The 27,552-nt window shown below is 43.0% G+C and overlaps 1 protein-coding gene across 1 annotated transcript in view; it reads left to right on the top strand.

Moving 5' to 3' along the window:
* The window catches only part of LOC119169967 (cytochrome P450 3A14-like), a 32,899-nt gene extending 8,137 nt beyond the window's left edge, over positions 1 to 24,762 (top strand). Inside the window, exons 2-11 of the mRNA XM_075885968.1 lie at positions 3,227 to 3,323; positions 4,575 to 4,627; positions 5,403 to 5,499; positions 5,747 to 5,872; positions 6,840 to 7,077; positions 9,935 to 10,065; positions 16,977 to 17,068; positions 22,601 to 22,741; positions 23,598 to 23,763; positions 24,423 to 24,762. Of these exons, the coding sequence (XP_075742083.1) occupies positions 3,227 to 3,323; positions 4,575 to 4,627; positions 5,403 to 5,499; positions 5,747 to 5,872; positions 6,840 to 7,077; positions 9,935 to 10,065; positions 16,977 to 17,068; positions 22,601 to 22,741; positions 23,598 to 23,763; positions 24,423 to 24,500 (1,219 nt within the window). The 3' untranslated portion in view covers positions 24,501 to 24,762. The remainder of the gene's footprint in view (positions 1 to 3,226; positions 3,324 to 4,574; positions 4,628 to 5,402; positions 5,500 to 5,746; positions 5,873 to 6,839; positions 7,078 to 9,934; positions 10,066 to 16,976; positions 17,069 to 22,600; positions 22,742 to 23,597; positions 23,764 to 24,422) is intronic.
* Positions 24,763 to 27,552: the final 2,790 nt, after the last annotated feature.

The following is a 27,552-nucleotide window of genomic DNA, read 5'->3' as shown; positions in this document are numbered from 1 at the left end:
CCTTTAAGGCTCTCCGACCATTTTAGTGAGATTATTCGTGGTCTTTTGTGTATTTTTAGACGTGTTAGTAGTTAAAATTTTGAATAGCCCGTGTACAGCAGGCAAGCATTGAAACGCGACAGTTTAGGGCTAAGTAGCGTACGCAGTTTTGTTTCAAACCATGGTCACTCCATGTCGTATTCATGTAATTTTTCACTCGTACGTAAAAGCCAACAGTACACCGCATTGAAGCCACATTCGTTGCAGTGGTCGTGGCGCGTTTATGACGAGATATTACCTGGAGAAGTAGCTAGACTAAAAAATTTCTATATTTATATCTTTGAACGCTGTACAATACCCGATGGCATGTCCAATTGTGTACCGTGGCGCTGCCTGAAAACTTGACTGAAAGTAGCAACGAAAATTGCTACGTCAGCCTTAGTCACCGTATTCACATTCTACCACATGCATCGTTCCCAACTCGCCCACTACCTATCTACCTTGCTAAGAAAACTACAAGTACATTTTTCCAGAAAGTGCGCCCACTGTCCATGAGCTTAAGAGTACTGTTACTTTTTATAGAGTGTTCTATCATCTGAACGTATGATTCCTATTGTCTACATAGGTTGGCCCCTCGAGATTATTCGATAAAACTCCGAGCTTTGTTTGAAACGAAGGCGATAGTGATAAGAATGTCCAATAAAAAGCAGCTTACCAACCTTGATTGCGAGAAATGAACGGGGCAGAAAATAATACCGCCACACAGCTTTTGAAAATAAAATAAACTGATGCGTGATTGCTGGAAGGTTCCAAGTTTGTTTTCACTATTGTCCTGAATCGATAAACTTGATTTTTATTGGACATTTTGATAAAATTTATTTTGATAAAAATGATTGAACACTGATAAAGCTTTTTCGGCATAAGACTTCCCTGGGTTTATTTCTAACAAACGTGCATTGAAGGTCCCGATGTTTACTGCAATAATTTATTCGAGGAGACCACGCGTTAATGATTGATTGATTGATTTGTAGGGTTTAACGTCCCAAAACCATCATATTATTATGAGAGACGCCGTAGTGGAGGGCTCCGGAAATTTCGACCACCTAGGGTTCTTTAACGTGCACCAAAATCTGAGTACACGGGCCTACAACATTTCCGCCTTCATCGGAAATGCAGCCGCCACAGCTGGGATTCGATCCCGCGACCTGCGGGTCAGCAGACGAGTACCTTAGCCACTGGACCACCATGGCGGGGACCACGCGTTAATGAAGCAGAGAAATAAATGGATGTTGTTATTTGAAGCTTTTATTTAGAGTGTGTCAATCATGAGTACACGGGAAGATAATCGAACTGTACCAAAAGGTGACGCCGAGAAAAAATACAAATGATCATAATTATTTCTTTAAACATGCGACATTTTGATAGTGTGCAATGATGCAAAAAATACAAGATTAATACCAAAGTGAGATTGTGAATGTGCCCACACGCCTACTGCACTTGCAATCAGAACATGCACACGTGAACATTAAAGGCGAAAGATAAGAAAATGCTTGTGAAACAAAGAAAACCTGTATATAAACTACAGTCATAGGTTGAAGAAACAGCAAAATTGAATATATTCGGACAGTAAAAAAAAAAGAGATACGTGTGTGTATTTCACTCAGATGACAAAATGAACGACACTGAAGTGAAACGAGAGTAAGGGCAGCATTCCTTTGATGTAGTTAGTGCATGTGCGTGAAGTAAACCCATGTGAATGACATCTGTGCTATGGCGCAGAGGTCTGCCATTCATGTTTCTGATTATTTTTGTGTATGTATTGCTCCGAAACTTTCAGCCGCGGCATCGAATGCGGAGCTCTAGCGGATGTACGTTAATCATTGCAATCTCGCGCCCATTCAGCACTTCGATTTCCCGTACCAACCACTCCGCTACCTATTTTGTGGCCAACAAAAGCATTCTCTATTTGTTTCATATATGGCGTGAGCTTTAAGGCAGAATGTACGTTAATACATTCTAGTGTTGGTATATAGGGCCGCATGTTTGTTATCAGATCAGCTAGTTTTTTGTCATACACACCGAAAAGCATAAAATTATTTAGGTATGCGTGCAAACGACAGAGACGAATAGTTCAAATTGATAACGGCTTAATACGAGCAATGAGTAAAGTAGGAGTAGAACAATTATGTCGAAGATGAGAAATTGGGGGAGCCTTGAGCTTCGCCTTCACGAGCTGAAAGCTATAGCCATATCCTTTCTCTAGTACGTACTTCAACTACTTAGTGCGTAATTTTCATTGTATGATGTTATCTTAGAAGTTTAAATTGTGGTGTAACTTAAAGTCGCTTGTGTCAGTGAAGCTTTCGCATATGGGTATACAACCTGCGTAATCGATAGCATGCTTCAAGTCACGAGCAATCTTGCGCGTGAAAACTTCTCATATGTCCCGACACTCGATGATAACGTACGCATGTACCACGCAATATCATTGCAATATTTCAAGTTGCCTTGGGAAGCCTGTATACACGACGTGCGTGCTTGCAAAGCGTGAACGTTATTTTCACGGCATTTCGACTCATTCGTGCGGCTCTGCGGTAGAACGCATGCTTTCCTACCTGGCTTCGGGCGTCATCGGACCAGAAAATCTTGATCATTTATTTTATTTGCAGCTTTCTCGATATTTATGTCACGTACAAAATAATTTTGGCTCACAACCGCCGACGCCGAAATTTCAGCGAAACAACCTCTTTAACGATGCGACGTTCAAGTTATTTATTTACAGCACGTTCAAATAAATAAAATTTTCTTCTATCAGGTAGGCTATTTTTGTACCTACATGGAGTGGGTACAAAAATATGTATATGCTTCATTGAACTAATAACATGAGATTCCGGCCATGAACCGATTTCTTTATATAAATATGAAAAAAATATAGAGAGGTAGGCTACGTTCGAGCCAGCGATCCCATCATCATGAAAGTGGTAATCAAGCAGATAACATAATAAACTAGAATATAATAATAAAAAATTATCAGCAACCATACGTTGATATATGCCATATTGGGTGTATAAAGCACGAGGAAAGTCCTATTGCAGAGTCCAGTTCATCAAGCGTGGTCACATCGCGTATATATTCCGTAAAGACAAATTTTCATGCTCCTTTACATGTATATTGACTATGAGATGTGCCGTATCTCGACTGGCAGTTTCCGTCGCACATTTGCACGCACGTTGTCTTTCTTATCCAGATGGCGGCAGCGGCGTTTTTCCTACTTCAAAACGCTAGGAATCCCCGGTCCCGAGCCAAGCCTGCTGTGGGGAAACCTTCGCGAGTATCACGAAACAGTGAGCAGCCTATTAACTAAAGTTTCGAAATACTTGGCATAGTTTTAACGTGGAAACTGCACTTGGGTTCCTTTCGTTCCAGCTGTGCGCATGTATGCTCTTTCGTCACAACGACCAATGGCAGAGATAACTTAGGCAATCAAAATTTTGAGAATTCGGGCCACGATGGAAAGGCCATTAGAATCCATTAGAACCCATGAAAGGCCACTAGAATCATCGTGCGCACTGAAGCACGAGTGGGTTTGTCACGTTGTATTTTTTTGTATTTTGCGGGCATTTGTATTTAGCAGAAAAACACTAATACCTAAGAGATATAAAGTTCGAAACTGTCTGATCGGACGTTTTGCAAACCAATCTACAACTTTGAACTTTTTATATATCTTAGTTTTGGGGAAAAGTTAGTTAATTAAGCATGCCTAGTTAGACAATATTTGAGAACACAAAAATAGTCTAACTCCAGGCAACGGTGAGCAACATGCATTTGGTCACGTCGTGATTACGTGTTACGGCATATTTTTAAAATCTGGCTGAAGTACGTCCGTTAGATATAACAGTTGAAATCAAGAGGAAATGGACATGGGCCGGGCATGTAGCACGTAGACAGGATAACCACTGGTCATTAGGGGTAACTAACTGGCTTCCAAGAGAAAGCAAGCGGGTTAGAGGGAGACAGAAAGTAAGGTAGGCAGATGAGATTAAGAAGTTTGCGCGTATAAATTGGCAGCAGCAAGCACAGGACCGAGTTGACTGGCGGAACATGGGAAATGCCTTTGTCCTGCAGTGGACGTAGTCAGGCTGATGATGATGACGATGAAAGTTACGTGGTAAACCCTGTATAGTAAACAAAAGCTCACGTTTGTTACGCAACATAAAATGTGCAGGTGAGTCGAGCGGGGTGCAATAAAAAATATGAGAATGATGAAAAGGAGGCATTGTACGCATATGCGTATGGCTCCTCCCTTTTATTTTAAAGTTTAGTATTTTCAGCTTTAATTTCAAGCGCACCTTAGCAACTTGGCTTCGGTTCTTTGTGATAGCGGGGCCCTCTATGAGAGAGTTGATGAGTTAAAACTCCTATGTTGTGGAGAAAGAAGTTCCTTAGTATGACAACCGAAACTAATAATGCTGATAATAGCTTCGTTACGTCAGGATGTTGTGTGCATTTCACTCTGCTGCTGAACACAGCCCATAAGTGTTGAACATGAAAAACAGGTCTGGTGTCCCTAACTGCATTTCTTGTCCATCCGGCAGCACTATTTCAAGGTTATTGGCAAGTGGCTGGACAATTATGGCGACACTTTCGGGTAAGATCCACATATGCAAAAAGAAAAATAATTTATTATTACTCTCTCTTTGTTTGTACTGGGACTATATATGAAACAGTTACGTTTTACTTTGTTTCCATTCAAAAGGAACAACAGAGTAAAGTAAAACTCCGCTAACGGAGATTTTTTTCATACATGCTCAATTTACGGTGATGGTGGTCACTGTAACGTTCCAGCCACTGGAATAAAGATGACATTTCGTGTTCCATCATCCATAATTTACTTCATAGGTGTGCCCATTGGCACAGAATTAACGTTAGGTATAAGAAAAGGTGAGATAACGTTAGGTGTAACGAAAGGTGAGATCAGGTAAAAAAGGCATATTCACTGTGGTTCATCTCAAAATGCAGTATCCCAGAATTCACTAATGGCTCTATTGATTTTGCTGATTGGCTGATTAATTAGGGATAATTTCTAACTCCATGGTGAGATCATAACCACCTTAATTGAAATAGGCCGACATAAAATTTTCACTACTTCAGTCTTACTTAGGATACACTTGATTTTAAATATTAAATATATAAATATATACTATATGCACACATGCAAGGGCCTAACGCCTAACATCCTTCAGTTAAATGAGGGCGAAGCTTTCATAGCCATGAAACGGTGAGAAGGGCGGGATATATCGACTTAGGAATTTTCAAGCGCAATGGTCGACGTTGTTATGTGCATATATTGAGTCCTGTAGTTGCTAAAAATAATAGTCTTTAAAAGCTTCCAACAGCTTCCAAACATATTCTACCAACTGCAGATTTTACAACGGAGATGTACCATTTGTTGTGACAAAAGACTTGGATTTCTTGGAATACATCTTCATTCGCAACTTCCAGAACTTCACGGATCGAGGGGTAAGTTTTACATTGACGATACGTTCCCGAAAAACGTGTGTTCAGTATAAAGCGTGTAACTTTTCATTAAGGAACTATCAAAGAGGAAACTACTGAAGCGCTAGATGCCATTGATTTACCCTTGCTACTGCATTGCCATTCGGGCCACGTTTACAAAGATTGGCGACACCCACACTCATACAAAATATTGGTGTCATGAGGAAGTAATCGAGAGCTAAATGCTGCTCTAATCAAGCTTTCTGCACAGGATGAGATGGTGATGGAGCAGAGGCATCCGCTCTTGCGCAACGGTATTGTTTACGCCGAAGGCAGCAAGTGGAGAAATATACGGCGATCTCTAGCGTCCGCTTTCACCCACGGAAAGCTAAAACAGGTAAGGTGCAAGTGAAAACATGCTGTAACCAGGAGTCATGCACAATCGTCCCTTGCCCAATCATTCACTTTATTTTTTGTAACCAAGGGCGTACTTAAGGGTAAGGGCATCCACCACCTTTTATCTACGTTTGTGCGTGAGTTAGGACTGATTACTGCATACGGGCGCAAGCAATATTGAAATATTTCGAGGAAATAGGAAGTTCCCCACCCTTTTTCCCGGCGGCAGCCATGACTAGTTTCTGCGTTATATAACGCGTTTCTTTCTGTAAATAGGACAATGGGTCCTAACACCGAAGGTATGCTTGGAGTGCGTGCCCCACCTTCAATAACATACGATTAGGCTGCCGGTCAGCAAGACTCGGTGGCCAAGTAATACACTTCGTCATCATAATTGTACCGGCCGGTTGACAATATTGATAAGTGAAACCAAGATACTATGACATTATCTCGCAATTCTTGTTATCCTAGCACCAACCATGGACATCATGGATTGCGTCAAAAGACCATGATATGGTCTTTTGACGCAATCTTACAGAGAAGTAATTGGAAATCAAAGTGAAGGAAAGTATATGTAACGTCATTTGTAGAGGTCAAGAAATTGCAGCGGACGAAAACACAACTTGCCGACGGCAGGAACCGAATGTGACGCCTTCTTATCACGCGTGCGATACTCTACCAATTGAGAAACAGTGGCGGACGCCTTCCGTTCACATTGTTGGGTTCATATACGCATTTAGAGCTCAAGTTAATACTCAGCGCCGCTCATAAAAGTAACGGCGAGTTGGGAACACGCTTTTTTGTTTGTTGTAGTTGTGGTTGTTGCCTGCTGGTTACACGTAGCACATGCTAACTCTGATTGGATGCTTATTCAGACCCAGTTACTTTCGTTTACTCATAGGTTTCATCATTAGTCTTCCTATGGGTTTCATAATCAACATATAACAAATGTTCATTTGTTACATCAGATGATGGCCGATGTAAAGAAAGGCGCGGACACCTTCCTGGACATTGTGAGCGAGTACGCTGACAGCAACCGTGAAGCGAATGTGTTCGAGCTCTACCAAAGACTAGCCATGGATTACGTGGGGCGCACCGCGTTCGGAGTTGACTTCAGCTTCCAAAGAGGACCCGAAAACGCCCTCGCCGCTTCCTCGAAGGCCATTCTTCGGGGAGTCATGAAGGGACCATTTTACTTCATTTGTCGTAAGTGCAATGAAGTGAATTGTAATGCGGTATGTCCGTCTCGGCTGTATCACAAAAAACTCCGATAGGAAGAACAGAAATCGACGCGCGTACCAACTAGCACGGACAACTTTTCAACCGGGAATTATCACTAGATATTCTTGCTCACGATTGTGATACTTTGCGAATTCGTCGCATTTAACTAATGTTCGCATTGTCTCCACCGTCATAGGTGTGCGCACACAATGAGGAGGGGTACCGGTCCTGCCCCGCCAACACCATGCATTTACAGCTTGGTATCAGAAGCTCTGCCTACACAACCATAGTGCACTCTTCAGACAACCCTGCGAGAGAGTAGTGCAAGCTGGTTTCATCTCGAAAGCGTACATTTTCTTTGCTAATAAAAGTAACGCACTCATCAAAAACTAAATCTGGACTCTTGGACATTAGCCTGGCTCATAGGCTTTCTTTGATTCTGGAAGCATTGTACCATTAATAATTTCTTCTTATCTGCTCTAACGAATGCTGCCTCTGGTGTCCCCCAAGGTAGTGTTTTGGGTTCCTTGTAATTTTTAGAATACATCAATGACCTGCCATTGCGTATCTCCCCAAACATACGACTGTTTGCGAACGATTGCATACTCTGTCGAAAAATAACATTATCGCCGGACCACCTCGCTCTTCAGGAAGACCTAGATCTCATAACTACTTGGTGCTCATGCTACCAAATTACAGTTATTACTGATAAATGCAAGCTAATGACCTTCACCCGTCAGTAAACTATTTGTTTAATTGCACTCTCAATAACTGTAATGTGAAGCACACATCATCATATAGATACCTTTGCGCGCATCTTTTGCCCTCACTCTCAAGGTACACGAATAGTGACAAAACTTCAACGCAGGCATCCATGCCGCACTCATGGTTACCTCAAACGTAATCTTCACGACGCTCCAAGATCGACCTTGCATATCTAACTTTCGTTCGTACTCAACTTGAATTCGCCACAGATGTTTGATCACCTCGTCAGGTCCATCTATTAAACGCCCTTGAACGTAGACAAAATCATGCCGCTTGTTTTGTTGCTAAAGATTACAGCCGACATTCCAGTATCACTCACGTTAAATCGTCGCTGTCGTCACCTTCCTTAGATTCCCGCATAAATATCGCCGTGATCTGTGCCTTTCAAACAATTAGCATCAGGTAAGCAGGAAATCACTCTCCCTCTCACCCACCAGACACGCACTTATTGCTATTCGCATAATAGCCGTTTTTCGAAACGCATTTTGTAGCGCATTTTGTAGTATTTGTAGCGCATTCTGTAGCGCATTTTTGAAACGCATTTTGTAGCGCATTTTGGGACGCATTATTGCATTCAACTCATCGGCATTACCAGTAGCGTTTGAAATATACAATCGTCTTTCCGACAATGCTGTCAACATTGATAATCCTGTATTGTTTTCTCACGAAGTTACTACCATTATTTCATTACCAGTAAAAGGTTCTTACCAGCGCAAATGACAGGGCAGGAGGGGACAGGAGAAGAGACGAGACAGAGCGCTGAACTGCCAACAATTTATTTCTTGTGAAGGTATTATTTCTTGTGAAGAAATAAATTGTTGGCAGTTCAGCGTTCTGTCTCGTCTCTTCTCCTGACCCTTCCTGCCCTGTCGTTTGCGCTGTTAAGCACTCTTTATGATATTATACCAACATGCCCAATCCCGCTGTCTCATTACCAGTACATGGCTTCAACATTCCACTAATTTATGTGTGATCCCCATCGGTAGCTATTTTATAAATTGTTACTGTTATGTGATGTGCCTTTACAAATGAGCATCTCTACATTTTGTTCATTAGTTATATATCCTGTTTGCTCTCGCTAACAGTTATATAGCATTATTTTTGTTAATGTACTATAGCACGAATTATTGTGTTTAGATGCTTCAAGTCATGCGAATATGCACTGTACAATCCCTCCTCACACAATACTTCAGCTGGAGCTCGTGGGGGGGGGGGGGGAGGGATTTGGGAATAAATTGATAAATAAATAAGCTACGGGTTTGTCGTTCCTATCTGAAATAAGACGTTCGGTTAGGCAGTGACGTCAGATTCCCTGAATAAATTTGCGAGAGCGTTCGAGGTTCTTATGATACTCGGCGACAACTTTTCTTGGCGTTGACGCGAACGCTACAAAATCAAATCGCGTGCATCTCACCATTAGTGAATCTAGTTCCACATAAGCACCCGTATTTTCAATTTGGAAATGTGAAAGTTCGTCCTTTCTTTTCTACGTGGAGCTATTTGAGACAGAACGCAGCTCACACCAGTAAGGTATGCGTATTTCTTTCAACTTACTCGTTGTGACTTCGCGTTTTTGAACGAGCGAGAAATTCCCGCCTTTTTACGTGTACCTCAAACGTTAAACGGCGTCGGCGTCCATCTGAAACGTTGATGGTGCACCTCCGTCACTTTTCACAGCGTTACGAGACGCGCGCCAAAACGAACTACTTCCCGTAGTGCTACATGCACAGAAGCTCCGCCCCCATAGCTTTTTAAGTTCGAAGAAAAGGTGACCACCGACGTGAACGCCTCTCATAGAAACACCAGCTATCTGAAACACTTGAAAAGCACTTAATGCCACAGACACGAGAAAATGCGATTTTACCAAACGTTTATGCAGACTCTGAAGGTGTGGCACAGTGCTGTGGTGGAGCATATTTATTCCTTTACGTTGTAAACGATTATACAGTGGTGGTGGTGATAAAGATGTCACAATTGGTGTTAGCCTAGCAGACTTGGCCGGCGATATAGCTTTGCATGTGGCGGAGGCTTACTCGTACGCTTGTTTTTCTTGTTGTTGATTCTTTTCCCCCCGCAGAATGCACATCGACATTTGGTGTGTTCGCAAAACCTCTGTACTGGATCAACATGCTGCTCGGCGTTTACGCGTCAGTAGCCTTGACTAAGGAGACGGCGAATGTGATCGATCTTAGAAGAAACAACCCGGAGGTGAGTTTTACGGAGCCGCTAACCTTAGCAATGATAGCCCTACCACGGTGGTCAAGTGGCTACTCGGCGGCTGACCCGCAGGTCATTGGATTGAATCCCGGCTTTGGCGGCTGCTTTTTTGATGGAGGCGAAATGCTTAGGCCCGTGTGCTCAGATATGGGTGCAAGTTAAAGAACCCTAGGTGTATGGTCGAAATTTCCGGAGCCCTCCACTACGGCGTCTCTCACAATCATATGGTGGCTCTATGATGTTAAACTTCACATGTCAATCAAACCCTTTCAAAATAGTGTGTTCGCTTGCATGCTCGCGATAATGATATGCATTGGCTCATTATGTAATATTAATAACCATCAACAACTGGTCATATTATAAGCTACATTTTATAAAGCATTCCAATACTTAAAGAAAAAAAAACGTTTCGTGTTTTCACAGTGTCACTCGTAGTCAGTCACGTTTATCAATTAAGAGTAGGGGAATGCAATGTTTTAAATCGTTTATTGCTGAGGCAGCACACAAAAAATGTGGTTGATCCCCCTTTTTGGGAATTGGTATAACACGAACGTGGAACGTGTCCTCGCAAAGGTAGTCGAGCATTCATTGTGAATTGTTTCGCGAGAAAGACGTAGGAATGACTGCTGCAGTGACAAATTGCAGTGTCACGCGATGAACGGCAAGCAGCTCGAAACTTGTAGCGCACACCTCAAGCAGGAAGCACGCACGGAAGGAGCATACACAAGACGAGGGGAGAAAAACTGCTGTCACAGCTGGACATTTAAAGCACGCTGCTGAAACAGAAAGACGTACGAAACGAACGCACAAGTACAGACCTGGATGAGTGCGAACAACGGTCACAATTCTCACTTCTTCGGGAGTGAGCAGGACGCACCTGTCGCAAACGCAGCCATGACAGCAGGCGAAGTGACGATCGTGCTCTTGTTAACTAACGTGAATTAAAAGGAAGCTAGCGGAGCAAGCACAAGAAAAACAGAGCAACCGAATCCCGAGATAAGCACACCCTCGAGTAGGTCACCACGCTAGATAACATCTATACGCACTTTGACCACGCCAGGTAGAGGCACGCGAGCACATTGACGCAGGGGGAGCGCGGCACAACGACATTTAGAGCGCGCGCGCCTCATGCGCGTTCGTTGTGGCATCTCGCTACTGATGAAAACGCGCTGAAGTGCAGAGCTCTGAAGACCGCCGGCGTTACATGGTGTATATAAAGGGCTCGCCGGGGAGAAGGGCTGCTCGGTGGCTGAGTGCACGATGAGCATCGCACGCTGAAGAGCGTGAGGTCTATGGTTTGACGCTCCGCTTCAGAACTTCTCATTCTCATTTTTTTTTTGCAATCTGTTAGTAAATATTTCACGTCATATCCGGGACAGAAATGGCAGATGCCCTTAGCAGATGCCGATCGTCCAAAAACATCCTTCGTGACACCAGACGGGCTATATGAGTTCAATGTCATGCCCTTCGGCCTCTGAAATGCACCGGCCACATGCGAGCGCATGAGGGACTCGGTTCTGCGGGGTTTGAAATGGAACATATGCATCTGCTACCTCGACAATATCGCCGTCTTTGCACCCGATTTTGCAACACATCTTCTATGCCTGAAACATGTCCTCAAGAGTCAGAAGAATGCGCAGCTCCAACTGAATCTCAAGAAATGCCACTTCGCTGCTCAGAAGCTCACCATTCTCGGTCACAAAAAAGACTGCTTAGCCATACTTTGGGCGACTGTCACGTTTAGCCCATACTTATATGGCCGCACGTTTGCTGTAGTTACCAACCCTCATGCCTTATGTTGGTTGTCGTCGCTGAAGGATCCATCAGGTCGCCTTGCTCGTTGAGCTCTGCGACTTCAAGAGTATGACATCCGCGTAGTTTACCGTTCAGGCCGCCAACATGCCGATGCTGATGCACTCTCGCGATCACCACTGTCTACTGAGGCTGCCTCTATATCTTCTATGGAACACGCACTGTCCGCTCTTGACATCGACACAATGACCTCTGCCCAGCGCGACGATCCATGGATAACTTCGCTTCTGGACGTTTTATCAGGGGTACTGACACGTCCAACTACTCGAGCAATGCGACGCCAGGCTTCGCACTTCACCATTAGAGGTGGCCTATTCTACCGGCGCAACTACTCCCCATACGGCAGGAAGTGGCTGCTCGTTATTCCCCGAAAGCTGCGCTCTACAATCTGGGCAGCATTTCACTCCGACCCGCAATGCGCTCACGCCGGTGTGTTCAAGACCTACGAACATTTAAGGAAGTGGTACTACTGGCGTGGGATGTTTACTTCTGTTCGACAGTTCATTCGCGGCTGCCACGAGTGTCAGTGATTTAAACAGCCACCGAATCCAGGAGCAGCTCTACTACAGCCGCTTGCGTGCCCCGACCGCCCATTCGATCGCGTCGGAACTGACCTTTATGGACCACTGCAATCGACCACAGCAGGTAACCGGCGGGCTATCGTTGCTATAGATCACCTGACACGGTACGCCGAAATCGTTGCTCTTCCTACAGCGACCACTCAGGAGGTCGCAGCTTTCATCCTCCATTGATTCGTGTGGCATCATGGCCCTCCTCGCGAGCTCTTCAGTGACCAGGGCCATGTATTTCTATCCGACGTAATCGAAGCACTTCTCCGCCAGTGCTATATTGTACACCGGATGAGTACTGCTTACCACCCTCAGACGAATAGCCTGACTCAGTGGTTTAATCGGACCCTGGGTGACATGCTTGCGACGCATGTGACATCTGACCAAACAAACTGGGACCTGGTCCTTCTGTTTGTGACCTACGCGTACAACACCGCCACCCAAGTCACCACCGGCTTTTCCCCATTCTTCCATCTATACGGACGTCAACCATCGCGCACGATCGACACTTTGCTGCCATACGCTCCAGATGCATCTGAGTGTACGACCGTGTCCGAAGCCGCCCGTCACGAATGCCGCCAACTAGCAAAGCAGTTTACTACGGCTGACCAGCAACGCCAGAAAGAGGCCTGCGAAGACGACCAACCTCCTGCCGCACAGTTCGCCCCTGGAACCCTTGTATGGCTGTATGTACCACCCTGTGCACCTGCTTTGTCTACAAAGGTACATTATAATTACCATGGTCCATACCGCGTGGTAGAGCGCACATCGCCGGTCAATTGCGCCATTAAACTGCTTACGCCGCTCGGTGACCATATTCGGCGGGGACACGATATTGTTCACATTGACCGCTTGAAGCCGTACTTCGACCCGCTCGTTCCCACCTGTTAGATCGCCAGGATGGCTTCATCTTTCTCGACGGGGGCAATTATAATGAAGGAATGATGACAACACCAGGGAACAACAAGAATCATCGCAGAGAAAGGCACCACGAGATCGGCGCTCGAGCTTCACCATCTTCCTCGTCCTGTGGCTATCTCGAATCTCCCACCTGCCCGTTAGGCTCGCCCAATAAATCTCTTTACTTTAAGATTATTATTATTATCACCACCACCTTCATTATTATTATTATTATTATTATTATTATTATTATTATTATTATTATTATTATTATTATTATTGTGTCATGATTGCAATCCATCTATTTGTCAGTGTTATTTTACTTGCATAATACAATACTTGAACTAATACCACCTCAAAAGTTGAACCTAGCCTTTTCGTTTCTTCAGCCAACCTTCGTTAACCTGCCGGGCTCTGCGTTTTTTTTTATTCCTCTCTTGCAGTTCCGAAAGGCTGACGTTCTTCAGAATTTGCTTGATGCTGAATATCAAGAGGAGAGCCCAGAGACTGATAATGGCTCGCCACAGAATGGTAATATACCTTGATCTACGCAAGTAGATCACACCTCAGTTGTGTGATTGATTGGAAGTCATAATAACGCCTACAATAACAGATTTTTCTAATAAAATGCATGCCAAATTTATAGGAAGTGGTAGCACAGCCATGTGCAAGTAAATGCATAGTAATATTGTGTTATGTATGTACACAACCAATAATTTTGTGAAGCCATAAATAGCACAGAGGGGTTATTTATTCATTGTATTGGGTTCACCACACATGTAGTTACCTTCGTGCTTGCATAAGACCAGGCTGATAGCTTTCAGTTTAAGCCTGAGATAATGTTGTCTTGAGCCTAAAAAATCACTTTTTACAAAGGTTAGCGCATAAATTTGATTTATATTTCGCAAAATATGCAAAGGTTGGCTACGTTAGAGCCGGCTATTCCGACATCATGACAGTAATGTACAAGATAAACAGAAAAGTACGAAAAAAGCAGAATAAAAAAAGAAAAAAATATATACGGAACCACTATGTGCATATATACGCACTTACTGCGTATCATTCATTTTTCAACGACATTTTGCAGCGAGAACTCTAAAAAGCCGGGCATTGACAAAAGAAGAAATTCTCGTAAGTGCAGCTTCAACATTTATTGCAGGGTAAGTAATCGTGTTTACTAGTGGCAAAAAAGTAACAATGAATATAAATTATAGTTATTGCAAGATTCGTCATAATATAGAATCCAGGAAGGTATTTTAGAGGCCAAAACACACCAAATAAGCATGACAAACTAGACAAGACGCACGTTTTTTCCCGTCTATAGTTCCTCCCATCTTCTTGTGTATGTTGAGCGCTTTGGGCTCCCGAATACCTTCATGGATAAGTACAAAGTTTCTCGACTTTGATCTTCTGAATCATATGTTTTTTAAAGCAAGCGTTCACATTGTATGGATAGACATTACGGCTAATCAATTCACGAATTATATCCAACTTGCAAAGAATCCTGCTGCACCTCAACACAAGAACTATTCGCCCCTATAGTCGCATGCCACTTAAGTTGGGAAAGGCACCACCCAGACAACCCAATCGCGGCAGCCGAATGCCTCTGTTACTGAAGAAATATTTTTTGCTCAAGCCCACATAGCCATGTTCTCCGAAGGTTAAATAACCAGTTTCCCAGCTCATGACATCAATACGGAGTCCATGCCCATTAGTGCAGTCTTGTATATATTCATTTTTGAGGAGGAATCACCACAGAAGGCTAAAGCCGTAGCCAACTATAGTAATCTAACACAAATAAACAAACAAATAAACAAAGTTTCGTTTGCTGTTATCGCCTAAACGCATAATTTGTCCCTGCTCAAGCTGTACAAACATCACTAAAGATAATTGCGATGTTGCTCACATAGAGCAAGTGTACGACTCGCGACTATTTTATTTCGATACTTTGGTCGCGGGTTCGAATCCCGGCTGCGGCGGCTGCATTTCCGATGGAGGCGGAAATGTTGTAGGCCCATGTGCTCAGATTTGGGTGCACGTTAAAGAACCCCAGGTAAAAAAAAAACAACATTGCGATACTTTAGTCCATAATAACTATATCTCTGTGGGCGACAGCAGTACCACAGCACTGTAATGCTGGAGCTATTAAAGATAGCCGAAAAGCCAATGATAAGCAAGTTTGCGAATACCTTTCCCCGTTTTCTTTCTCGACTGTTTGCAGGTATGACACAACATCTACATCCTTAAGTTACGTAACGTACCTACTGGCGAAGCACCAAGACGTTCAAGAGAGAGTCCGGAGAGAAGCCAACGAAGTGTTTTCCAGTGAGGCTAGTACAGTGCCTTTCATCTTGTTGCCACCGCAATGACATCCTAACATTAGTAATTATGGTTCTTTATTTTGTGAATCACTAAGTGAAACGCACGATAGGAATGCCTAGCAAATGCTAAGAAGATGCTTGGAGAAGTCTTCGTAAATTGTGTAAGTGCTTTCAGGCTATAACAAAACTAAGTGATTCGCACCGCAGTTTGAAATAACCACGCTGTACATGAGTGTCCCTCTCATGCTGTAATTTCTCGCCTCAACATCTGCATTGATGGGTAAGAAATAAGCTCCCACTTCCATATATTCTAAGCCGGTGCGCTTTTGATTTTTTGAATGGCTTCCCTGGGTAGGTCTAGTAGCGTTGGTAAAAGCGACAAAGTACGTGATTTGATGGTGAGTGAAGTGGTACTTCAAGAAGTTGAAGACCAGCTCAACGGAAAACGCCAAAAATTGCAAATCAACAATCGAGATCTGAGTCGAATGTGGGCAAGATAAACAAGTAGATAATGGAATGAATGAATAAAACATCTTCGAGATCACACAAGCAGGTGCACAATCTGAATCCCTCAAGCAATGAGTCCAACATGTCGAAATTGACCGGCGCATTAGAAAGACCGAAGTGCATCACAATGAACCGATGAATAATTTCCGGACTGACAAATTCAGTCAGCTCGTGGTCCATCTCATCAGCGGTAATCTGCCGGTAGCCGTCCGATAGTTGATAGTTCAGTAGCGGCGTGGAGGCAGATTGCAGCACTGCCACCAAATGCAGAGATCGCGCCACATCCAAAATCATTGAGGCAGGTGATTCAAAGGATGATTGTGTGAGTACCCCTTTGCCGCCCACACTGGTAAAGAAAAGATATGTTTATGTTTCTCAGCGTGATGACTTATTCTAACATTATTGCGCTCCGCGTAGCTGTTGCAGCAGTGTTTAATTGTATAAAATCAAAAGCTTTTCAAATAAATAAATTGTCGAAATTTCAGCGTTCTGTGTCCTTTTTTTTTTGTCCCCACCTGTCAGTTGCGTGATTTCAACTCATAATCATGTTGTACCAACATGCCCAATCCGAAAGTCTTCAGTTTTACTTCACACTGCTTAGTGCACCCAAACTGTGGGGTGGGCTGAAATGCAACCTTTAAATACTGCCTAGTGTCATGCCTAAGCCCAAAACTAGCAAGTTTAGGATTGCAGTGGTTATTTGCCTACAAGCATGCAAGCTCACACTGACGCCTCTTTTGCTTGTGTTCTTTTGATTTGCTGCGTGATGATGAAGAGTGTCAAAATTGTACAGGAGGAGTTGGACTACGAAACTGTGACAAAGAAGCTGCCATACTTAAGTCAAGTCGTCAGCGAGGCTCTTCGCTTGTACCCCCCAGTACTCACGTGAGTACATCCTCATGGCGAATTTCAGGACTTTGTCAGAAATTTTGACACACATTATTGTCCCATACCTAATAAAACGTACAATTTTAGGTGTCAAACCCATAAATTGTGCATGAATCGGGCACACAGTAACACCAGTAAGCTGCCCACCAGTATGTCGCAGTGCTTGAAAAACACATCTGAAATATACGTGCACAAAAGCGCATAAAGTTTACTTCTCGTAAATATTCCTGCTTTATGAGGCTAGGAGAATTATTTGTTCTTGCTCTTCACGCTAGTTGATGAAAATGGTACATATCTAAATCATGCTACAGTCATTCTTTCATTACATTTTCAAACCAGTTAATCGAAATTTCGCAAAGACAGATAGGCCTTACCAAAGCGCAGAAATTGTCAGCCACTCGACGTATGAAACTGCAGCAAAGAAAGCTTCGCAGTTGAATGAAGAACATCATGGTTGGTCATTTCCGTTTCGTGATTCGCCTTTCCGTGGCGATCGCTGCATGATCTGAACTAAGCGGCCAGAATAGAACACTGCGAGGCTGAGTTGATTTAATGTGAAGGGACACCAGCAATGACAATTATATTTAGATCTTATGAAATTTTGCAGAATTTACTTGTCATTCTCGCTGTATCAGCGCTTGGAATCATCGTAGAACGATTGCTCATGCTGCAACTATACTCTGCTTCATACATCAGGTGCAATGCTGTCGAAGTTAAGCAAGAAGTTCGGGCAGAAAAAATATGCAAGCCTGTGCGTTTCATGTTTGGACTTCGTCATTGTAAATGATGCGACTGGCTGCGGCAGCGTGCTGCCGGAACCAATCGCAGAGGTCCCGATAAAAAAAAAACAGAGAGACGTAAAGTGATCCAGAACCATATAAATAACGCGGTTTCTTCATTTCTTATGCCCAGAGTATCTTAATTTATTACTTAGACTGAAAGAGGAAAAAAAATCACTTTTCGTGTTGTAAGATTATTGTAATATTTCTTCATGTAAATGGATCTATTACAAGAAATCTTTGTAGATTTCCTTGTTTTCTACAGTCTTTTACGACTTTCACCTATCTCTATATATAGTAGCATTGTTGTGATGTAAATACGTCGGCAGAAATTTGTTCTTCTAATTAACAGACTCTTTCTCTCTAGCTTCCATATCACTGCAAAAAATTTTGCTCCCTCGAGGGTGTATTTTTGTACCATGGGCAACACCTTTTTAGGATGTTTAGAAACACCCTAAAACGTAGGATGTAAGGACAAGTTACTAACTACTTTTATAGGCGTGTATGAACACCATAAACTATGTGTGTTATACCTATGTTACACAGGCAAAGCAAGCGCGTTTACGACCAACCACGGTTCGCCGATGTTACACAGCGCGAAAGCATCCTCGGTGAAGGTGGCTAACGCCATATGGCGTAGAACAATCAATAGAGCCACTTCCTTGCCTTTATATGCTTCGAATACATTCAGCAGCAACCAGGCAAAAACGTCATATGTGCCCCCCAGTATATTCATGTACTTACCGGTACTTCTTGTTCAGATTGTCTGTCTTCTTCCAGACTTGCTTTGAAATGAATTGCTCCGCATCAGGTGGAAGTTCGGCGTTAAACTCGGCTCTAATTGCCGCGTACATCTTTGCATTGCGTGACGTGCTCCCCATATCACGCAAATTATTTTACCACATCCTTATCAGGCTTTACGCGTGGTTCGTGCCATCCAGCTCGTCCCTTTTTCCCGCGTGCTCGCTGGCATGCACTCATCGCTGGTGAGCACCGCCATTTTCTCGGTTATCTGTCTAACCGAGGTTGCAGAGCTCGGTTTCTTAAAACCACGGTTAACGGCATAACCGCGGTTTTGTGTGCCGTGTAACATCAGCGAACAGCGGTTAACGTAACCGCGGTTAGCGTAACCGTGGTTGAGGCTGCGTGTGTCAAAGGGGCATTAGTTAAATCTACATCCTTGCAGTGGGCTGTAGCACATGAAAACACACTTGAAGCAATGACAGTTACATGTGTAAGTATACTTGATAAAATGAGGCACAATTAACGGGACAACAAAAGTAAAAACTCACAGGAGGAAATGATTCATTCTGTGTGTCTGCTCTTTTGTTGTCCCTTTCATGGCACTTCATTCCATGAAATGTGCCTCACCAACTTTTTCAAGCCTAAACTGTTCTATAGAACAGTGGAGACACACAAGGCGAATGCTTTCCTCCTTGTGTCTCTGCTGTTGTTGTCCCGTTAATTGCGCTTCATTTGATCAAGTATGCTTATACATCTAACTGCCATCGTTTCAAGTGTGTTTTATGTGCTACACCCCACTCGCACAGATGTAGCTTGATCTAACACACATAATTTAGGGTGTTTCATAAGCACCTGTAAAAGTAGTGTGTGACGCCTCCTTACACCCTACGTCTTAAGGTATTTCTAAACATACTAAAAGTCTGTTTTAAATGGGACAAAAATACACTCTTAAGGATGTAGAATTTTTTCCAGTGATAGCGTTGCACTTGATGTATTCAACTGCCAGAACCTAGAGCAACCCCCGACAGATTACGAAAAAGCGGGAACCTTCGTGCCAGACATCTCATGTGCCTCATCAGACACGGACCTTCACGAACGTGGCGTAGAGTGCACCAGCTTACGTGACCTAATACTTGTGAAAAAAAAAAAACGGAGCTCGAGCCGCAATTGAAGCAAACCATTTTACGTTGCATGTGACTGTTTTACCACAGAGCCACGCCAAAGTTTGAAACTGCTTCGCAAAAAGACCATATACAGCGTGGAATGAGCGTATAGAATAGCACAGGTGCCCTGCCATGGGAACTGTGTAATTAGTGAGGGGCGCACAGCTGCACAAGGGCTCAGATACATCCAGCCATCAATAATCACAATAATCAATAGCATCAATAAGGCGCGCAGCTACGTAGGAGAGCGTATTTTCTTACAAACGAGCAGAGGATTAGTGTCTACTTCACTGAAGCATGTACATCGTTTACAAAATTACACGAAGATAAGTCTCTAAAGTAACAAGAACGCTGACAAAGGTTTGTCACTATGTTTGTCTCCGACCAGACGATATTCCGTCGACTCTTGACTGAGGATAAGTATCTTCGTATGAAGCGTTCCAAGGTTTAGTGCTGTGCATACCTGGCGTTTCACGAAACTGTTCCTAAATCCTCGAAAATAAGGAAAATTCGATATTTACTCGATGTCTTAAGAATTACTTGCTCTGTGGCCACAGGCATCATGAAATGGCTTTAGGTGTCATTCGGGACAGTAACTAAGACATTTATAATATACTTTGTTTAATTAGTGGAGTTAGGTGATTATGCCAATTGGTATAATTGAAGTCTTTTATGCAAAGTACCCATGGCGGCGTTGAGCATTTCAGAAAAATTATCTCTGGTAATAAGTTATACAAATGAGTACTGCGGAGACCTGCAAGGTGGCGGAAGGGTTAGAAAAGGAAAAGCAGACAGCCACCTGTTTGTGGCGTGAAGTCACATGGGTATACATACAGATTTTTTCAGAAAGAAAAACCCCTTAGTTGTCGAAAAATTTGTCCTGGTCCGGGGATCAAACCCGGGAACAAATATTTCTTGACCTCTAGTAATAAATGCAAAGTAGTAAAATTTAAACGAATCTAAGTTCAACGCCAAAAGTGAAACCGAAACTCGCAAAAGCGCAAGTACCACATTCTTCTCAGATTTTCAGTAGCATAATCGTCGTCACATCAACCATCGGCCAACTCCGTTATGAGGCTTGTGGGCTGTGCTTGCAATTATGGCATGCATAGTGCGCATGCGCTAACAGACGCAAAAGAACTTGGCCTCCGTAATCACTGTCTTGAACAGGGACGTCATTCTGGTATTCTACTCGTTGCACTAGTCAGTGCTTCGGTATCGGTTTCATCATCCAATTCTTTTGAATTTATTTGCGCCACAATATACACTTGAGGCCTCTTTGTATCTCGTAACTGTGATGGATTCTTCGCATCGGCAACCCTAGTTCTCAGATTTGACATATCCACCTACTATCCAAATCACGCAGTTAATTAGTTTATCATTGTATTGAAGACGGATGTCATTCTGGCAGTCTGCTTGTTGCACTAATCAGTGCTTCGGTATCGGTTTCATCATCCAATTCTCTTGAATTTATTTACGGCACAATATATGCTTGAGGCCGCTTTGTATGTATGTCGTAACTGTGATGGGTTCTTCGCATCAAGAACCCTAGTTCTGAGGTTTGACATATCCACCTACTCCCCAAATGACGCAGTTAAGTAGTTTAGCTTACTTAATTACTGTCTCAAACGATGTATCTAGCCATCTTCACATGCCTGCGGCTACAGAAGAAGTAATTTCGAAAGCTTCTAACAAATAACGCATTTCTCGTTTTTTTAAGGATTTCGGACACATCTTTTGAAACATGCGGTACGTACTAACCCGTTGAGGTTCACTTTTGTGTTGCACAAAAGGCTCTGGCAATTTAATGTTGCAAGAGTGTGACATCTGCGTAGCGTTCCTTTAGTTTCATAGCATTACTTTTGTTTTGTTCTGTTTTTTAGTGGAGGGGGAGATTTGTGTGGACTTTTGGGTCACTACGGACATGAAACAGGTGCATGACAAATGCATGACTTTGGCATTATTCGTATTCTAGTGAGGTGAGGCTTTGAAAGTGCATTTCAAAATTTCGCTGCACAGCAGCGGTAATGAAACCTCTGACTATAAGTTTTAAAGTATCTTAAAGATACATGTAGATTATATTCGAACTAAATGTTGGTTTAAAATTGCGTTTTGTGTTTTATATCTTTATTTTAAATTATTTTTACAAATTAGCAGAGCATTGCAATTTAGCCCCTAGGTAGGTAGTGGTGTTTTACAGCAGTGGAACGAAAATTGTAAGAGTACAATAAAAATTATATTTGTGATGTTGTTTTACGTTTTTTATGTGGGAAAACCACCACTTTGGTATGGCTTTTTTTTTTTTTAAGGATGAAGAAGCACTGGTAAACCTAGGCTACTGGTACTAGGCAAAGTTATCAAGTGTTATTGCGGAACACATGTGAATAATTTTGTTCATTCACGGCTGATATATGTTTTGAGAAAAGGTACAGAAACCTTAAAAATATTGTGAAAAAAAATTAGTTTTATCTTCACACGCATTTCCTGTCAACGTGTAAAAGCAAAAAAAAAATGTTCTTAGAACAAAGAGTGCCCAATTGTGATATATTCAAGTGGTTGCGGAATAACGAAATTGAGTTTTTTTTTTGCCAAAGCAAGTGCTGCCCCAACTGAAGTTTACTCAACTTCGTTTGACGCCCCACATGACCTGCATCGCCTTCTATGAAGCTTAATTTTCACCCATACTCTTACGTTTACTTACGTCTACCAGTTACTCATAATGTCATAACGATATATGTCATCTCGACTAAGGTTAAATTGGTGAACATTTCTCTCGATCTTCTGCCCACTGCTGACACCTCGCTTCAGACCATGCTTTTCCTTTTACGGTTTCTTCTGAACAGATTCACATCGAGGAAGGCCGTGAACGACTTTGAGCACAACGGTGTGCAGTACAAGGCCGGAACGTGTTTCTCATCTCCAATACTACAAGTTCACAGAGACGCACGCTACTGGCCTGACCCACTAAACTTCAATCCTGACAGGTAAGGATTGGCGATTCACTCAAGCTCAGAGAACAGCTGTGCGCAAATATTAAGCTAGAAACTAAGTAAAAACTTGCTTGCCTCTTGACTCTACAAGCACTATGTACGGGAAGCGCATAAACGCAGCCACGAAGCCCTTTCCACGGCAGCTGTATAAGCACGTTTCTTGTCACATTATATTGTTACACAAGGTAAGGTAACTTACCAGGAAATACAAGGGAAGCGCGGGTAGAGAATGAAGACGACGTTGCATTCATTGCGATCCCTCTGCGTGGGTACGAGCCATGGTGGTGGAGATCATCATCATTATACTGTGATCGCGGACTCAGGGCCCATTAAAACCCCATTAAGTTACCTTACCTTGTGTAACAATATGTCTGTGTAAATTCTTCACCTGGCAAATCACTGACGGGCAGTGTGTTCTCAGAAGCAGCGCCACATGGAGGCGAAATTGAGCAAAATAAAGGTGAAAGGCACGAAACGGCCGCTTATGAGTGAATAACAACACAGGCCAATTAATACAATCGCGTAGTAATTATGCTAACTACCATAATGTCTGGTCGCACAAGCAAACAGAAACACATCTCGCTTAGTGATGCCGAAAACTTTACTTCTCAATAATGGAAGCCAAGGGGTAGCGGGTGAATCCCTGTTTGAGTGCAAGCGTAAGCGCTCTATTTCTCAAATCAACGTTGTTACATCAAACCATGGCCAATGCCACGAGGCGTTTTATATACGGCAACGCACGAGGGAATAGCACCAATTCGCTTGCGCGTTTCCCGCGTTCACGGAGAGAAACATTTGCTGTAACATTATGCGGCTTTTGGTGTTTCTCTTCCTTATGTGATGATCACAGATTTTCTCCGGATAATGAAAGCAACTATCACAAGGTCGCGTACCAAGCTTTCGGCATTGGACCACGCAACTGTATAGGGATGCGCATGGCACATATGGTACTGTACTCCACCATCGCCCGATTGGTTCAACGGTTTCGACTTGACCTGGGACCTTCGCAAGAGAAGGTAAGTGCTTTGCGATAAGAAAGTAAAATAGAAATTCCAAAGAGAGCTAGCGATGCATCAGAAGATTTTTACTCTAGTATATTCAGCTTATTGGCAACATGTTTTGATGCTGGTCTCGATTTACGAGCACTCGTGGTAGTTTCAGCGTCATTTAAAGGATTCCTATTTGTTCTGTTAGATGTGTGCTGATGTGGGTACAATATAGCAAAAAGAAAATAAAGCATGCCTAGAATTTCAAAACATATTCAGCATCTTACTTAGTTTGCAACACATTTTTTTTTTCATTTTCCACCTCCTGGACAACCAATTCTGAGCCGTCCAGAGCAGCCGACAGCCTTGGCCTGATGGTGACGACGTTGTATAGTCACGCGCTGAGAGCAAACACATGTCTTGTGAGACCTTATAAAGGTTTGAGACCAACCAACGATTCGATTAACTGCGATTAAGTATACGTTGAACAAGGCTGTTTGCTTGTGTCTCATCTCATGATAAATTCTAAGGCAAGCACTTAAAAACAACGTTTACAGAAAGCTTGTCAGTATATGCACTGTATTCAAGTTGCGTGATGGTTTCAAATAAAAAAAATGCATTGTGCGAAGTACTGTCTGATCAACTGATTTGAAGTTTTTATTCCTTTTTCATAATTTATGTGGTTGCAGGGCCCCCTCGAGATCGTTTCTCAAGCTATAGTTTCAAAACCAAGCAACGGTCCCTGGATTCTCTTCAGGAGGATCTAAATAATGGTAACGAAAACAAAGACCTCGCCGTGTAGGCCAGACAATCCGGCACCATACATGAAGAAGACGATGAAGAGCAGCGAAGGATGTACCTTTCTTTGAGTATTTGTGTCATCACACAGTGGGCTGCTGTACACGCTTGATTGTCAACTGAGATACCTGAGGGCATAATGGAAGCAGCCACACATAGAAACAAGGTGGTGTAGCGCCTCTAACGCAAGACAGAGCACGCGAACTGTGCACGCATTTGCGCTAACTTTCGACATCTGATTTCCTACGTTTTCTTTAAAGTTACGCGAGCCTGTGTGCGTGTGTGCATGTGCGTGTTCGTGTGCGTGTGTGTGTGTGTGTGTGTGTGTGTGTGTGTGTGTGTGTAACTGCAAACGCATACACACACGCAGGACTTGAACACACTGGCACAAATACAGACACACATACTAGGAAAACAAGGAAAACAAAACGTAAACATGTGTTCTTCTAATGCTTGTTGAAAGTTAGAGCCAAGGGCGCACGCACGTTTGTGTATGCTTGTTGGACGGTGGTGGGGGTACCACCCACACGCCCACGAACACGTACGATCAAATAATATATTGAGAGTTAGTGCAAATGGGGATGTGTTTGGGGTGTAGACAAGGGAAACTACGCGCGCACATACACAACAGACGCGCACACATACAAGCGGCACTAACTTTCAACATCTTTTGTTAAACTGTTTGTTGAGGGTTAGCGCCAAGGGCGTTCATGTGTGTACTCTTTTCGTCCTATGTTACCTGCGCCCCCCCCCCCCCCAATTTGAAGATTGACTACTTCAACAAGCCAGATGTAATGCCTTAGAGCGACGACTTTCAGTGTCGTAAAAAGCTGGCTGTGGCGGACAGAAATGAATAAAGCTCTTTCAGAGATTCCATTCTGTGTTGCGTTAAGTCTTTCATAACAGAGAGAAATATAGAGGAAAGGCAGGGAGGTTAACCAAGCTTGGCTCGGTTGGCTACCCTACACTTGGGGTAGGGAAAGAGACAATAATAGAAAAAGAAAATATAGAAAAGAAGAAGAGAACAAAAGAGATAGATAAATAGTCACCTAAAGACTACACAACACTGTCTTGCGCTGTTATATCACAAGCACTCGTGAAGATTCGTGGTCCTTAAGAATCACAAGAGAGCTTTCGTGGCTTTGCGTGCATGCGAGACCGTCGGCCAATGTTTCACGATCTTTTCTGTAAGTGGTCGTGAATCCAGGTGACGGAGCTTGGCTTCTATAGCACGTCGTTCAGATTGGTTTGATGTATGGTGGCATGGAATGTGCTCAAGCGTCTCCTCGCAGGCGCAAATGTTGCACGCCGTACTGCTCATCATTCCACTGAAACATGAATACACATTCGTAAATGCGATGCCCAACCACATTGGACGCAGTAAAGTTTTATGGCGTCGTCAGTGCCTGGACGGCAAATGAAGTTGCAAGTTTGGGTAGATCGAATACTGGCGCAAGTTGGAGAAATCCTGCGCATTCCATTGCAGAGGCGTGATATGGAGAGCAAGTGATTGTAGTTTACGCGAAGCGTCCGTTCTCAAGAGTGGTATGGGCGTAAGCAGGTCTTGGTCATGATCCGATCGAGCAGCTTCATTCACGTGGTCACTGCCGACAATTCGGCAATGACTCGGCAACCATTGAAATGCAAAATCGTGTCCTTCCTCGAGCGCTTCGAGGTAGTTGTCCCTTAACTGATATAATGATTGTTGGAATAATTCATGCCGTAAAGCAAACTGTAGTGTTTGTAAGGCTGACCTCGAGTCGCAAAAGATGGCCCATTGATTATGTTGCTGCGGAGGAATGTACTTGACCGCACTTTGAAGCGCTGCAAGTTCTGCTGGTGTCGACGTTCAGATGTGAGAGAACTTGTATTGTAGCAACATGAGACTCATATCTGATGAAGATTCCGTCTATCTATCTTAGATAAGCAATGAAATTCATCTTCTTTTGTCTCATTACTTTATTCTGTCGTCCCCTCAAAGATGTATCAAATCCACCTAATGCTACACACCTGCATTTTCTTATTTTTTTGTTCTGCATTTCTTAAGGTGAAATTTATAATATTTCAAATACCGCGTATGTATTCGATGACTCCAGGTAATACTTCTATAGTGAGCAATCTCAGAAAAAAATTATATATCGTGAAGCTTCATAACAGCAATCAGAAAACGAGTTCGGTGGCACACTAGATTTATTGTGTGAACTTATCAACAAGAAAAGCCATTTTAGGTATTTATGATTAGCTCATTCTCGCATATACTGCAATAAGTTATGAAGCATATCATACATTACAGAGTCTAGTTTAGGAATGGACAATTTTTTTCAGTAAATTTATCATTCAATATTGGAGCGGTTCTGTTTCCCAACGCGACCAGGCCCACCGAGCTCTCCTCACATTTATGAACCAAATGGACCTGGCCAACCGTTTATAGATGTTTTTTAAATATTTTTATTTGTTTTTTTACTCATACTCGTCAAAGTCTTCGTCATTTGTTTTTCTTTTTCATTCCTCCTCTTCTTTCCTCTTTCTTCTATCTAGTCGTTGTTTCCTCTGTTTCTCCCCTCCTCCCGAAAGAGTGAGGAGGCGTTGTGCCCCTCCAGGTGGCAGTTGCCAGCTTGCTCTCTCCCTCTTTCTTCTGTGTGCTTGTGTATCTGTATATGCAAATCAAATCAAATAAATAAATGAATAAAATTTACGACGCCCACCATCCCACTAGCGAAACGTTACGAGACTCTACAAGACTTACAAAGAACTCATAAGATATTTTGTTAAGGTATGGAAAAACGGTTTGCACTGAAATACATCACAAGAACACACTCTGTTAAAGTATGAGGTTAACAAAAAGACTCATACTTGACGGTCCCACTTCAAATTTATTAGAAGCTCATGCCCTTTGTGCAACAAAAGCATTCTGATATTCGCACGCATTGATGTCAAATTTTCCGGTAGGTTCTGGTGCCATGTATAAGAAACAGTTGTGACATACGTATGAAATGGCGCCTGCGTCTGCGTTTTCATTGT

Source organism: Rhipicephalus microplus, chromosome 2, assembly GCF_043290135.1.
Source record: "Rhipicephalus microplus isolate Deutch F79 chromosome 2, USDA_Rmic, whole genome shotgun sequence".
Taxonomy (NCBI): domain Eukaryota; kingdom Metazoa; phylum Arthropoda; class Arachnida; order Ixodida; family Ixodidae; genus Rhipicephalus; species Rhipicephalus microplus.
Note: the sequence above shows the minus strand (reverse complement) of the source record. Positions and strands in the feature narration are given on the sequence as shown.